The 15,513-nt window shown below is 40.2% G+C and overlaps 1 protein-coding gene across 1 annotated transcript; it reads left to right on the forward strand.

Moving 5' to 3' along the window:
- Nucleotides 1–865: 865 nt before the first annotated feature.
- Nucleotides 866–13,850, forward strand: ttc32 (tetratricopeptide repeat domain 32). Its single transcript, XM_048530425.2, has 3 exons — nt 866–1,161; nt 3,436–3,602; nt 7,815–13,850. The coding sequence occupies exons 1-3, from the start codon at nt 1,043–1,045 to the stop codon at nt 7,940–7,942; spliced, it is 414 nt and encodes a 137-aa protein (XP_048386382.1). The 5' UTR covers nt 866–1,042; the 3' UTR covers nt 7,943–13,850.
- The last annotated feature ends 1,663 nt before the right edge of the window (nt 13,851–15,513 follow it).

Raw genomic sequence — 15,513 nt, forward strand, 5'->3', positions numbered from 1 at the left:
TGTCTCTGCCTCCCTAACCGGTTCTTCCTCTCACCCATCCCTTCCTCCCACCCCAAGCCGCACCCCCAGCTACCTACTAACCTCATCCCACCTCCTTGACCTGTCCGTCTTCCCTGGACTGACCTATCCCCTCCCTACCTCCCCACCTACACTCTCTCCACCTATCTTCTTTACTCTCCATCTTCGGTCCGCCTCCCCCTCTCTCCCTATTTATTCCAGTTCCCTCCCCCCATCCCCCTCTCTGATGAAGGGTCTAGGCCTGAAACGTCAGCTTTTGTGCTCCTGAGATGCTGCTTGGCCTGCTGTGTTCGTCCAGCCTCACATTTTATTATCTTGGAATCTCCAGCATCTGCAGTTCCCATTATCTCTGGCCTGTTTCCACAGTCGGGATTCTGTGCAGTCACACAGCTGTCTCGGAATTGTATCGCCGTTCCTTCTGCCACTGGGTCAAAATCATGGAACTCATTTTCCTAACAGCCTTGTACACCCCTAATTTTCGAAGTATTGCAGTGGTTTCAAGATTTTCTCCGGCGATTGGAAAGCCTGCAAATCCACCCTACACTTCACGCTATTGTCTACGTTTGCAGAAACTTAGCACAAACGATTTACTGTTACATAGGAGATGTCCTGAAAGACGAATATAAATAGTATTAATAAATTCTCTTAACTGCGTATGCTCTTTATGAACAGTTTAACGATCACCAATGATGAGTTGGAGAATGATCGTGGAAATTCAGTCCCGTGATTCTGTTGTGGAATTAAAATCTTAAATCCTTGATAATATTTATGAACCAGAAAGGATCTGAGAGTCCTCTCTCATTAGCATAGGCTGCACGTTTAACACAATCGATTAATTACGATATTTCAAAAGATTAAAAATGCACGGCTTCAGCTTCTTTTTCAGTCTCTTCTCCAAAACAAAAGTGTGTCCGCGTTGCTTTGCGCCGTCCGCAGCAGCGAGTTGCAGTGGATCAAGGCACAGCGCCAGAGTTAGTATTAGGTCATCCCGGAAGAAAGCCTATCCACTACAGGAAGGGACAATATGGACTGTCGAGGTGTTCTGAGAGAAGCAGAATCCCAATTCCATAAGCAGAACTTCGGAACTGCAGAAGAGTTTTACACCCGGTTCATTCTTCATTGCACTGAGGAGGGATCGAAAAAGTAAGTCTTAACCCTTTACGCGTCACCAGGTAACAGAGAATTAACTATATTTTGGAATCTTCCTCTGTGTGGCTGTGAAAGGAGCTAAAACTACAACTGCAATAAAACTAGCAAATTGCAGCTCAAATTTTAGATATTTTTCAAATAAACTGTTCAGGGATATTATTACAGACCTCTGTATGTATTGTTTTACAATTTTAGATTCAGCAGCAAAATCAACAATTGAGATCACAACACTATTATCATTTTCTTCAGGCCACGCTGACTGGTGATAATTCTGTTGTTGCCTTTCAGATCTTCTCTAGACCATTCTTTTGTTTCTTTAGCAGTTCTGCTCTTGCCTCAAAACATCATGCTAATTTGATATTTAATGCCTCCTACCTTCAACCTATTATACACATTCCACTTTGTTCTCCCTGTACCACCGTACATTTCATTTTCCCACATTTCTACATATTTTTATAAACTTAGTCAATATTTATTTTCTTCCAGTCACAGACCTGATATCTTAAGTGTGTGTGTGTGTCTCTCTCTCTGCTCAGAATTGCCTGACATTTCCAACATTTTTTGTTTTTATTACACATTGGCATTTTTTTTCTCTATATACGAAACTAAATGGAAAAATTTCTGAGGGACACGATCTCCACAAAGAGAGGCAGGATTAATCAAGGATAGTCAGCAAGACTTTGTCAAGGCAAGCTCATGTCTGATGATGGAGTTTTATGGAGATGACTACATCTGTGGATAGAACAGTGAGTGCAGTCTATGTAGTCTTTGGTAAGGAGTTTGCTAAGATGTCTCGGGAGAGGGTGATGGTCAAAGGTTATTTTTGTGATTTGGAAACCTGGTCAGTAGTACACCACAGCATTCAGTCCTTCATCCCTTCATGTTTGCACTGTACATTAATGATTAGGCATGAACGTAGGGAGTTTGATCAGCAATTTCACTCTCAACACAAAAACTAGTGGTGTGGTAGATATTGGGGAGGAAAGCCTTAGACTATGGGTCAATATAGATGGATTTGTCAGATATGTATCATAGTGGAAAATGCAATTTAATTCTGAAAAGAGGGAGGAGTACTTGAGAAAACTAACAAGTTAGAGGTGTACATGATGACGAATGGTAGTATCCTAGAAGATACAGAGAATCAGAAAGCATGTGCACAGATCCTTGAAAGTAGCAAGACAGGTCAGTGTTTAAGTTTATGTTCCATGCCTGCGACTAATAAAGACAAGGACAGGAAGGTTATGGTGGAGCTATAGAAGACATCTGGAGCTGGAGCACTGTGCACTGTTCTGGTCATCACACCAGAGGAACGATGTGATTGCACTGTAGAGGTGCAGAGGAGATTCACTACGATGATGACTGGGCTGGAGTATTTCAGCCCAGAAGAGAAATTACACACAAGTTTTTTTCCTTACAGCAGAGTAGACAGAGGGAGGCATGATTGAAGTGTGAGAAATTACAAGGGGCACAGATAGGAAGAGATTTTTTTTTCCCTTTGGTAGAGGGACCAATAACAAGAGGGGCATAGATTTAGGGTAAAAGGCAGAAATATTTTCACTCAGCGAGTGGTCAGAATCTGGAACTCACTTATCTGAAAGTGTGGAGGAGAAGGGGAACATCACAACATTTTAGTAGGGCTTAGAAGATCACATGATGCGTCATGGTGCCGCAGTAGAGTTTCTGTCTCTGAGCAGAAGGCCTGGGTTCAAGTCCCACCCAAACAAGTAGAATACTATAACACATCTAATCATTTTAAAAAATCTGCAAGGCTAAGGGCAGATGGTGGAAAATGGGACTAGTTTAGAAAGGTGCTTGATAACAGAGGTCAGTCAGAATGGAAGAAAAGGGTCTCCTTTGTAAATTTATTTCCCATTCAAACATGTGGTTCACCTTACGTTGCTGTTGAATATTTATAGAGCAAATAATTTTCTTTAAAAAAATAGAATAAACCAATAAAAGTCCCATTTAACTTTTGCTTTCAGGCTCTGTCTGAACAAAAGAGGATTAGATACTTCCTAATTCAAATCCCTAGGATTCAGTTTCTTAAATCTTACTTATGCCCATTTCATAATGAAAGCAAATCGTGCATTTGATCGAGTGACAAAGTGATAATTTTCTCATCTACCAAAATTCACATTAGAAGTTTGGCCACACATGGCAACTGATTTTCCAACCATTTATTACAGGTTAATAGTCAGAAAATTACAATTGAAGATTGATGTTAGTAATGATATCTTACCAGCTAATAACACTGTTTTTCTTCTTTAGCAAATGCTGTGCCAAGGACCTGGCTAATGCATATAACAACAGAGGCCAAATCAAGTACTTAAGAGTAGACTTTTACGAAGCCATGGATGATTACACATTAGCGATTCAAACCAAGGAAGATTTTGAGGTTCCTTATTACAATCGAGGATTGATACATTATAGACTAGGTAACATTTAGCTTTTACACTCTGTTTCCACAGTAGAATATTGAAACTAATTGTCAGATTAGATTATTAATCATACATTTTTGACATCCACTGTTTTAAAATGTCTTCAGCTCATATTTCACAGTACCTGTGATCACACTGAGATTAGTCACTGGACCCGAAATATTAACTCTGATTTCTCCCCACAGATGCTGCCAGACCTGCTGGGCTTTTCCAGCAATTTCTGTTTTTGTTGAATTTGAAAAGATGGATTTGCCTCCCACTTGCAGAGTTTTGTGCCTATGCACTATTTGCCTTGATTCTGACCAATGTTTTCGTACAGAGGCCCCAAAAAGCACCTCCTACAATCACATGAACTCATTAACACCAATGCAGTTTTCTGATTAGAAAGAATCTTTGTGAAATAACTTCTTTTCAGGAAATTTCTGAACAAATGCCCTAAATATTTGAAACTTATAATTTTGATCTATGATTATCTTGTTAAAATAGTGACTGCCTCTTCAGTCACCAATCTCCTAAACACAGCTCCAGCTGAAACAGAGATAATAGGAACTGCAGATGCTGGAGAATCCGAGATAACGAGGTGTAGAGCTGGATGACACAGCAGGCCAAGCAGCATCTTTTCTGATGAAGGGTCTAGGCCCGAAACATCAACTTTCCTGCTCCGAAGCTGCTCCTTGGCTTGTTGTGTTCATTCAGCTCCACACTTTGTTATCCAACTGAAACAGGGTCATTTCATTGAACCTTGAGCTTAACACACAGCGTTCAAAGGAGCAGAGAACAACACTAGCGACACCGATGACACCCAGTGGCTGTTCTATTTCAAACAAGTCATCCAAATTGAGTGGTGACTTCAGAGAAACTTTACTTCCTCCTTGAAGAGGAACAACTCAAGAAAAAAGATGCATTTAAAATAAAACATTCACACCTTGACTCAAGACTTAGGCATGAATATGAGAATATTTCAGCTCATTACTTCTTAAATGTTCAAATTCAGAAGAAACCTTAGGATCTCCAGGAAAAGGCAAAGATACTAGTATTAATCTTCTAGATAGTTCTGGTTTTTATCTTGCAGAGTTGAGTCTGAATCGTTCCCAGAAAAGCCTGAGCAAAAATGGTTTGGAGTAACCAATAGATCACCATGCGCAGTCTGAGGTCCCAGTACGGGTTCTCTTGTTCTAAGTTCAAGTACACTGTGGAAATCACGGTAAATTGTTGAGATGTGTAAATTGGTGACATCAGTTAGTCAGTAGATGGATTACGAATGTTAGACTGTAGATCAGAAAAGTGAATGAGGACTCAGACAGCCATTACAAAAACTAGGATGTCTGCTCAGAAACACAGAGTTTCCTACCTTATGTAGTACTATCATCTTCCTAATGGGAAATTTTGGACAGATCTGGCAAATGAAGACTGCGCATCCATGAGAGTTTGTAGCTGTCAGCAGCAACAACAGACTTGTACTCCAATACAGTCTGCAATTTTATGGCCCTGTATGTTGCCCACTCAACAGTTACCATCAAGTCAGGGGATCAGTCCTGTTTCAATGAGGAGTGCAGGAGGGCATGCATCAGGCATACGCAAAAATGAGATGCTAATCTGGTGAAGCTACCAAACAGAACTGTTTGCATGCCAATGGGTAAAAGCAGCAAGTGATACACAGAGCTAAACAAATCTGCAACAAATGGTTTCGATCAAAACTCTGCAGTCCTGCCACATCTAGTCATGAATGGTGGTGGGCAATGAAACAACTCATTGGAGGAGGAGATTTCACAAATATCCCGAATGACAGGGAAGCCCCAGTAAATTACTGCAAAATAGGTTCTTGCAACAGTTTTCAGCCAGAAGTGCCAGTGGACGATCCACCTCAGCCTCCTCCTCCAGAGGCCCCCAACATCATAGATGTAAGCCTTCAGCCCATTTGTTTCACTCTGCATGATATTACAGGGACTGTGGGCCCTGACAACATTCCAACAAAAGTACTGAAGACCTGCTCTCAAAAACTTGCTGCTCCCCTATCCAAGCTCTTACAGTACAATTACAGATGCTGGCATACACCTGGCATTGACAATGTTAAAAATTGCCCAGGTTAGTCCTGTACAAAAAGCAGGACAAATCCAGCCTGGCCAATCACCACCCCATCTCTCGTCCATCAGTAAAGTGAAGGAAGGTGTCATCAGCAGTGCTACTAGATAGCACCCGCACAGTGGCACCCAGTTTGGGTTCTGCCAGAGCCACCCAGCTCCTGACAATGTTTAAACCAAGGCTGTGAACAGCTGAATTCCAGAGGGTGACTGCTCTTCTATCAAGGGATTAAGCAAAATACAAACCATTGTGAATCAGTGGGAAAACTCTCTTCTGGTTGGAGTCATACCTCGCACACAGGAAGATGGTTGCGGTTGTTGGAGGTCAGTCATCTCAGCTCTAGCATGTATCTGCAAGAGTTCCCCAGGGTAGTGCCTTAGACCCGACTATCTTTACCTGCTTCATCAATGACTTTTCCTCCATCATCAGGTCAGAAGTGGGAATGTTCACTGATGATTGCCCATGCTTGGCACTATTCATCACTCCTCAATCCATGTCAAAGTGTAGCAAGATGTGGACAATATTTGGGTTTGGGCTGCCAAGTGTAAAGTAAAATTCATGCCACACAAGTGCCAGTTTATGACCATCTCCAACAAGAGAGAACATAACATCACCCCTTGATATTTGTTGGCATTGCCATCCCTGAATCTCCACTATCAATATCATGGGCGTTACCATTGATCAGAAACTGAACAAGTCTTATAAATATTTGTGGCTTTGGAAGTCAGAGGTTAAAAGTCCTGCAGCAAGTAACTCATGTCAAGTAACACTCAAGAAGTTTGATACTGTCTGGGACAAGCAGCCCACTTGATTGGCAGCACATCCATAAGCATCCACTGCCTTCACCATAGAGGCCCAGTAGCAGCAATATACACCATCTACAAAAATTCACCAGAACTCTTTAGACACTATCTTCCGAATCAGGATCACAAGCATCTAGAAGGACAAAGCGTGCAGATACATGAGAACACCACCATCTGCAAGTTCCCCTCTGAACTACTCACTATTCTGACTTGGAAATATATTGCCTTTCTTTTATTGCCGCTGAGTTATAATTCTGGAACTCCCTCCTCAATGATATTGTGGGTTTATCTGCACCAAATGGACTGTAATGGTTTAAGGCAGCAGCGCACTGTACTTTCCCAAGGACATTTGAGATAGGCGACACATGCTGACCCAACCAGCACTGGCCACATCCAGTAAATCAATTTTAAAAAAAACAAATGTTCTGTGTCAGCTTCTGTAAATTAGGACTGATCTTGCCAGTCCTTTGAGTGGACAGTCTACCATCTGGTGGCTACACAGTAGTTTGTTGTTCTGTCATTAACCCGGTATGCAGGTGAGTCAGAATGGACGTGGAGTTCAGTTTGATCAGAACCATTGTGCATTTGTTTACAGATATTTCTGCTTGAAACATATATTTTGATGAGATGAAAATGCAGTTTTTTCCTTTCGATTTTCCAGAAAAAAGCCACTTAAGATTTCATTAAAATTAATGTACGCAAACCTTAATGTAATGTATGCAAAACATAATGTGTGCTGAACTTAATGTACGCAAAAGCTTGCCATTTTCACCCCTCAATAACACTCAAGTCCCACTTTCAGAGCTCACACTGTGCCTAGTTGGACATATATTATTGTCCCTTGGTGTTACTGTGTACCCTGGAATTCCTTAATTATTGTGGGAATACCATCACTTATAAAATCCGCAGCAAATCAAGGAAATAGCCCATGCACCCTTCACAGGATGACTAGACATAGACCATGAATAAAGCTTTACTGTGTCAGTGACATTCCAATTTTTTTTAAAGTTTGTAGAACAACCTTTCATATGGAGGAAGAGTTCTGAGGAAGCGTCACTCGACCCAAAGCATTAACTCTGCTTTCTCTCCACTGATGCTGCCAGACCTGCCGAGCTTTTCCAGCAACTTCCGCTTTGTCAACATTTCCCACTTATTTCTAACAATGCTGTATGGGATTTTTAATTACGAGTTTTCTGTAAAAGTAACTTTCGCATTTTTTATAACATGAGATTACTGTATACCTTAGCAGTTATGGAAAATGTACATTATTCAGACATTACGTAAATCAAAAACCAAAATGACTTACTATTTTTTTCCCTTATAGGATTTTTTGACCAGGCATTGGAAGACTTCAGAAAAACATTGACTTTGAATCCAGACTTTAAAGATGCCAGATTGAGTCTTGAACAGACACTAATAGATAAAAATGAGAAAGCAAGTAGAGGATACTAGAAATGTAGTAGCTGGATTACAAACATTGGTTTTAAGTGTACTATTTTTAACTTGTATATTTATTTTTAAATTGTGTTCCTAAATAATCCTTAAGTTTAAAGTTTATGAATGTACATTTAATGTTAGTGCAGGCATGCTCAGGAATTCAGAGATTTTATGTTTAAATCTTACACAAAATCCCACAACTGGTCATTTTGTTCTTGAATCTCATGCTGTTTCTATATCAGGAAAAAGGTGGTGTATTTTTGGAGTGAGCCTGCATGTGTGTTGAACTATGAATGCAATCTAATGTCCAAGCTGGAGACTAGGACACCAGAACATCATGTCCCAAAATGATATGTGTTATGGACCAGACCAGACCCCCTCAAAATTTTTAAAGGTAGCCAAGACCCTAACTATTTCTTATTTTAAAGGCAAATATGAAGTGGTGTTCCAGATGTGATGTGACTGGACAAAACACTGGACATTAAGCAAAATACAAATTATTTAAACACTAAACTTAAGTTACAAACAAAAGAAAGAGGAATTTAGAATAATGTAACTACTGGAAAACTTAACCGACTAATAGATGCAGTATTTATTACTAATTAACTGTTCCAATATAGAAACATTCCATAAACACACCTCTTGGCGAAAAGATAAATTCAGACACAGATTCTTACAGGCAATTCTCCAATCCAGGAGGAAAAAGCATCAAGAGAGATTTCAGAGAATGTAGCAACTAGGAATTGTTTTACTGAAACTCCAACTCTTCTGGGACCCAAACAGCTTCTAACTGCTACAGCTTAAAAACGTGAAAACTTGATCTGTGAGAACTGGCCTCACCCCTTCCACTGTTTCTAAAAAAAACCTAAAGGCCTCCCAGAATTGGTGACTTAGGCCAGCTCCCATAGTCACTTTGTGAGCTCTGTCTTTACAAGTTCTCTTCAGAAAAAAAACACTCAGGAGAAAATAACCTTTTTAAAATGACAGCATTGTCATATATATTATCAGGTGCAGCCAGATGGTATCACTACCTTCGTCACCACATTGTTACAAAACCCAGACCAGACAGCTGCATTTATTTTGTAACCTGGTTAAGCATCAGTTATCTTTACTTTTACAGTGGACAAACAAAGAGACCCAGGGGGCTTATCATGAGACTGTAGCCACAAGATACCATGGCTTTGAACTAACAACAATAAACCTTACAACACAATGTTAGAGCAGTAATACACCCTACTATACATGCACAACTTGTATTCTACCATGCTGAGTTAATGTTGTAAATGTGGGTAACATGCTATGATCAAACACCCTATAGTGCACATCAGATGACAAATATGAACAAGACAGATCTTGTGGATTTCTCAGCAATTCTTCCAGACATTAATGAAAAAAAGGGTCATTAATTCTCACAAAAATTTCTTCCTTGTCCCCACAATGACAACTCCACCATGGATTGCCTCAGTGTTCTGGTTGATCATTCTCCTTTCCTGGGTCTCCACTCCCTTTGACTACAGTGCTCACAGGTAGGACTACAGAACTTCTCCAGCAGCCAGACTCAAAATGAGCCAGTTCTGCCTGAAGCGTTCTCGTCTTGATCAATTATATAAAACAAATACTGTCTGAAAGCTTTTCAACCCAACCATGTCCCCACTAACTTACACACCTTTCAGTTGTGCGGAACTATTAATGGTTATAGCCTTTTTCTGAGTTTCACAAGGCATCCCCACCATAGTGCCAGCAACTTTCCACTTTCTCAGAAGTCCAGAACTTTCCATTATTGACTCCAACACTTAGCTGCTTATTAATTTTTTCAACATTAGTTCATGGGATGAAGGCATCGCTGGCTAGGCAGCATTTATTATCCAGAGGGCAGTTAAGAGTCAACTACATTGCTGTGGGTCTGGAGTCACATGTAGGCCACACCAGGTAAGGATGGCAGTTTCCTTCCCTAAAGGATATTAGTGAATGGGTTTTTCCAACAATCAACAACGGATTAATGGTCATCATTAGACTCTTAATTCCAGATATTTATTGAATTCAAATTCCACTGTCTGTCATGGTGAGATTTGAACCCAGGCTTTAAGAGATCTATTCTATCCTGTTAGCGGTACCAATATGTCTGTCGAAAGCTCATAAAGTGAATAACTTGAGGGATTTTGGTTTTTTGTTTAAAACGTTGAAACAAAAGAAGCAGCCTGGCTAGGTGTGGTCAAGTTCCCAGAGAATCAGGATTTTTACTTGCTTAGTTTTTCAGTAGCAGTTATTGCTAGGTGTGCAGTACATCTCTCCCTGCTATACTCTTTCAGACTTCTCTCGATGATTTTCCTCCTGGGCTGCTGGAGTTGCATGTGAGACAATCTGTTATCTAATTTGCCTTTTGCCAAGGGTGTCTTTATTAGATGTTATGATATTGGAACAGTTCCTGTTTAATAGGTTACTAATCTATTATTCTGTTTTGCTTTCCAATAGAGTTACAGCTAAATTAGTTCATTCTTTTGTTGTATTTTAACTAGACAGAATGAACAACATGTATTTTGCTTCACATCTGGTAGTTTGTCCAATCAAGTTACACCTGGAATGCAGAACCTTACACTTACCATTAAAATGGGAAAAAAGTTAGGGTCTAGGCTGTCTTCTTAACATATTGTGCTGGGGTCTGGTCTGGTCTGATCCATAACATTACCAATTGAAAACCGTGCAAACCACTCTCCGTCGCATGTAGACACCTAGTAACACTTGTAATGTTGTGTGCTGAATGTTACAATTGACACATAACTAGCTTCTGCCCATAAATACTTACCAAAAACAGATTCGTACAATGTAATAGCTGATTTCTCTCAGCAGTTATTTTCTTGCGTTTTTTTTACACCATGCATTAAGCTTTACAAACCAGTTTATAGTCTGTGAGCTTGCAACACATGAACATTTATGCTCATCATGAGTAAATCTCTTTGCATCACGTATATAGCTGAAAAATAACACACTGCACTCACAGTTCAAAGCTCATTGTCAGAAAGGGACAGCATGTTTGCTATGCCACTATGAACTTAACCATAAAATGTTCCTTTTTCTGGTATGTTAGGTCCATTTCGGGCAAAAAAATCTATCAGTAGGAGGGGCAAAATGACTAATTGTTTGACCTAACAGATATGACATCAACCTGTTCATACAACACGATAGTTATTATTACATAATCACTTTGAATTTGATGTGATTGTCTTTATATAGCTTCAACTCAAGTTTCTCCTGTATCTTTCCTTGCACTTATTAATAACTACCTCACAATGGTGTTGACAAATTTGGAACTGCTGCCTTAATTGGAAATACTTTTCATTTATCGATCACAGCCATGAATACCTTAAAAATGTCTGTCTGATCAGCGCGAGCCTTTCCCTTTCTAGAGCAGACTGCCCACCTTTTCTGTTAGTTCAGACTTCTTGATTCTATTACTACCCTTCGGTTATGGAGCTAGATTCCTGTCTACGCTATGCAGATACCCCCTTCAATGTTGAAAATGTCTCTCAATTTCCTCTCAGCATTCTCCAAGGAAAATACATTGCACAATTTGGCACAGTCTTTATTTCTGGTCCATGAAAACATTCTCGTAACCCTCCTCTGTATTGTTTCTAATGCATTTACGTCCTTCTTATAAATTGATGCCCAGAACTGTACACAATACTTCAGAGCTGAGCTCTAACCAGTCTCACATAGCGATTTAGCATAATCTCCTTGCTCTTTTACTCTGTGCTTTTATTTATGAAGCTTAGAATACTGTAATTCCTTTTTTTAAAGCAGCTCTATCTAGCTCTCCTGCCTCCTTTAATTACTTATGTACATACACATAGAGTCGTAGAGATGTATAGTACTGAAATAGATCCCTCAATCTAACCCATCATGCTGACCAGAAATTCTAAATGAACCTAGTCCCATTAAAAGTTAATGTTCTAAATTGCGGGAAAGCCAATTTTGACCGTATTAGGCAGAAGTTGATTGGGGGCAGATGTTTGCAGGTAAAGGGGCAGCTGGAAAATGGGAAGCCTTCAAAAATGAGATAAGTGATAAGAGTCTAGAGATAATATGTTCCTGTTAGGGTGACGGGCAAGGCTGGTAGGTGTAGAGAATGCGGAATGACTAGAGAACATAGGGAAATAAATAGTGACCTCTTGAAAAATGTCCATATAACAGAAGTGGTGGTGCTAGACATCTTAAAATGCATAAAGGTAGATAAATCCCCCGGGACCTGATCAGGTGTGCCGTAGAACTCTATGGGAAGCTAGGGAAGAGATTGCTGGGCCCTTTGCTGAGATATTTGTATTGTTAATAGCCACAGGTGAGGTGCCAGAAGACTGGAGGTTGGCTAATGTGGTGCCATCATTTAAGAAACGTGGTAAGCAAAAGCCAGGGAACTTTAGACTAAGCAGCCTGGCATTGTTGGTGGGCAATTTGTTGGAGGAAATCCTGAGGGACAGGATTTACATGTATTTGAAAAGGCAAGGACTGATTAGGGATAAATCAACATGGCTTTGTGCGTGGGAATTCGTGTCTCATTAACTTGATTGACTTTTTTGAAGAAGTAACAAAGACAATTGATGAGGGCAGAGTGGTGGATATGATCTATATGGATTTCAGTAAGGCATTTGACGGCGTTCCTCAGGGTAGACTGGTTAGCAAGGTTAGATCACATGGAATACAGGGAGAACTAGCCATTTGGATACAGAACTGGTTTGAAGGTAGAAGACAGAGGTGGGTAGTGGACGGTTGCTTTTCAGAATGGAGGACTGTGACCAACAGTGTGCTGTATAACTAGGTTTTTCTGCCCATAGACACTCTTTCAAATGCTACCCTTTTAAAATAAAACGGCCTTTCCATGTTTTTTGCACTAAACTGTCACCTCACACTTCTGCAAATTGAACTTCATCTGCCACCTAGCCTTTTCCACTTGTCAATGTCTTCGAACTTCTATATACTTTCTCCCAGTTATTTTCTTACAGTTTATAATTTCTTCAAGTTGAGCGATCTGCAAACATTGAAATTGTCCCCTTTACATCAAAATCTGGACCATTTATTTGCATCAGCAAAATCAAGGGTCCTAATACTGACTGCTGGGGAACTCCTATCACAAATCTTCCTTTTCAATTTGCATCCATATTGCTGTTCTCCCTTTTAATCTACGACCAATCATGTTTGTTATATGGCATTGTATCAGATACCGTTGGAAGTCCATGTACACCACATCGACTGGGTTCCCTTCATCAACCTTCTGTTATCTTTTCAAAAGCACTCCAGCAAGTTCGACAATCTTGTCTCCAAAAAAAACTCTAAACCTGAATGAATCCAAATTTTTCCATGTGACTTTTAATTTAATCTCCAACTGTTTCTTGAATTTTCCCCACTAATGAAGTTAAACTGACTAGTCTATAATTGCTGGGCCCATCTTTACACCCTGTTTGTACAAAAACAATGTTTGCAATTCTCCAGTGCCATCCGCAGATCTAGAGAAGAATGAAAGATAATGGCCATCACTTCCTTCAATATTGTTGGAGGCATGCTGCCTTATGAACTTTAAGTAATGACATTTTATCCACTATCTCCTTCTCATTAAGTTTAAACATTCACAGTCACTGAGTTCCCTCCTCTGTTACTGTGGTCTGGACAGCATTTACCTCGAAAGGTAAAGACAAATGCGAAATATTTGCTTAACATTTGTAAAGCCTCTTTTCTAACAAAGAAAAATCAGTCCTACCTTTTCTTGTTTAAACCACACTTCTACTATTGATGTGTTTATAGAAACCTTTGGGATTTCTCTTTGTGTTAGCTGCCAATCAATTTCATACTCCCTCTTTGATTCTCTTATTTGCTTGTTCACTTTCATTGGAGCTTTCTGTATTCAGCTTGGTTATAAATTGTATTTACTACCTCATACCTGCCATAAGCATAATTTGTTTTTCTTTAACTTAATTTTCTTCCTTGTCATCCAGGGAGCTCTGAATTTGTTCATCCTAATTTTCTCTTTTGAGGGACTATATTCTGACTTTATCCAAACCATTCCTTTGACAGCGGCCTATTGTTCAGCTCCTGTTTTTCTCATGAGCCTTTGCTTCCAGCCTGTTTGATCCAGCTCCATTTTTAGCCCATGGAGGTTGGCTGTCATCTAGTTCATTATTTTCACTCTGGATTGACTATTGTTGTTCTCCATTGTCATCCAAAATCTTATGTCCCCTAAATGTTCCTCCACTGTTACTTGATCCACTTGGCTCACCTGATTCACAAGAGCCATGTCCATAAGTGCCACCCTTATTGCCTGTCTGGACACATACTGCTGTAGGAAATTCTCCTGAACACACAATCTAGGAATGCCTGTCCCTTGCTGCCTCTACCTTACCATTATCCCAGTGTATGTGTATGTATTCTCACACACACACACACAGGTAAGTAAATATCCCCATTATAATTGCTCCACAATGTTCACTCCTCCCTAATTTCCTTGCAGATTTGTTCATCTGCATCCTCCCTGCTAACTGGTCCATAGATTGCACCCTTCTTATTCCTGAGCCTTAGCAAAGTCTATCTGCCTTTCAACCCTCTGAAACATCCTCTTTCAGCAGTGCTGCAATATTCTTAAGATGCCACCTTTTTTTTGCCTTTCCTATCTTTTCTGAAGGCCATGTAACCAGGAAAACTGAACACTGTGGTCTGCCCTTCCATGAACCAGGTCTTTTTGTGTATGACAATGTGTATGTCTAACTCTCAATCTTGTTAACTCTATAGCATACATTCATATACATGCAGTGTAGCCCTAATTTAGACCTCATTACTTTCTCCCTTACTCCACCTATTGATATTTCTAATTCTGCCTCTCCTGGCATTTTGTACATCCTGGTATTGCTTTCTGTTATCCACTCCTGCATCCCATACCCCTGCTGAATCAGGTTAAACCCTCCCAACAGTACTAACACAATACCAACAAGGAACTGGGTCCTAGCTCTGTTCAGAAATACTTGTCCAGCCTTTATTGATGCTGTATTCCCCACAGCCAGTCCCAGGAATCTAAAGCCCTCCCTCAGGCACCAGCTTTGCAGTCAAACACATCTATCTCGTATTCGTATTTCTGTCCTCACTTGCATGTGGCAGTAGTGCAGAGATAGGTCCAGAGAAAACTACTATAGCTCCCTAAATTCCTATTCTGGTAGCAGGACCATATCCCCTTTCCTATTTCTGTCGTTAGCACCAAAATAAATCACAGCCTCTGCCTGTCAGCTCTCCACAGAAAAATATCCTGCCACCAAAACAACATCTGAGATTAAGAATCTAATGATGACCATGAAACCATTTTTGATTGTTGGAAACATCCATCTGGTTCACAAATGTTCTTCAGGGAAGGAAATGTTTACCTGGCCTGACCTAGATGTGACTCCACACCCACAGCAATGTGGGGTTAACTCTCAGTTGCCCTCTGAAATGGCCTAGAAAGCCATTCAGTTGCACCAATCACTACAAAGTCTCAAAGAAATCAAACTGGACGGATCACCTCGCTTTGACCTAGGCACCAGAAAAGACAACGGCAGAAACAGCCCTATTGGCCC

Source organism: Stegostoma tigrinum, chromosome 4, assembly GCF_030684315.1.
Source record: "Stegostoma tigrinum isolate sSteTig4 chromosome 4, sSteTig4.hap1, whole genome shotgun sequence".
Classification (NCBI taxonomy): domain Eukaryota; kingdom Metazoa; phylum Chordata; class Chondrichthyes; order Orectolobiformes; family Stegostomatidae; genus Stegostoma; species Stegostoma tigrinum.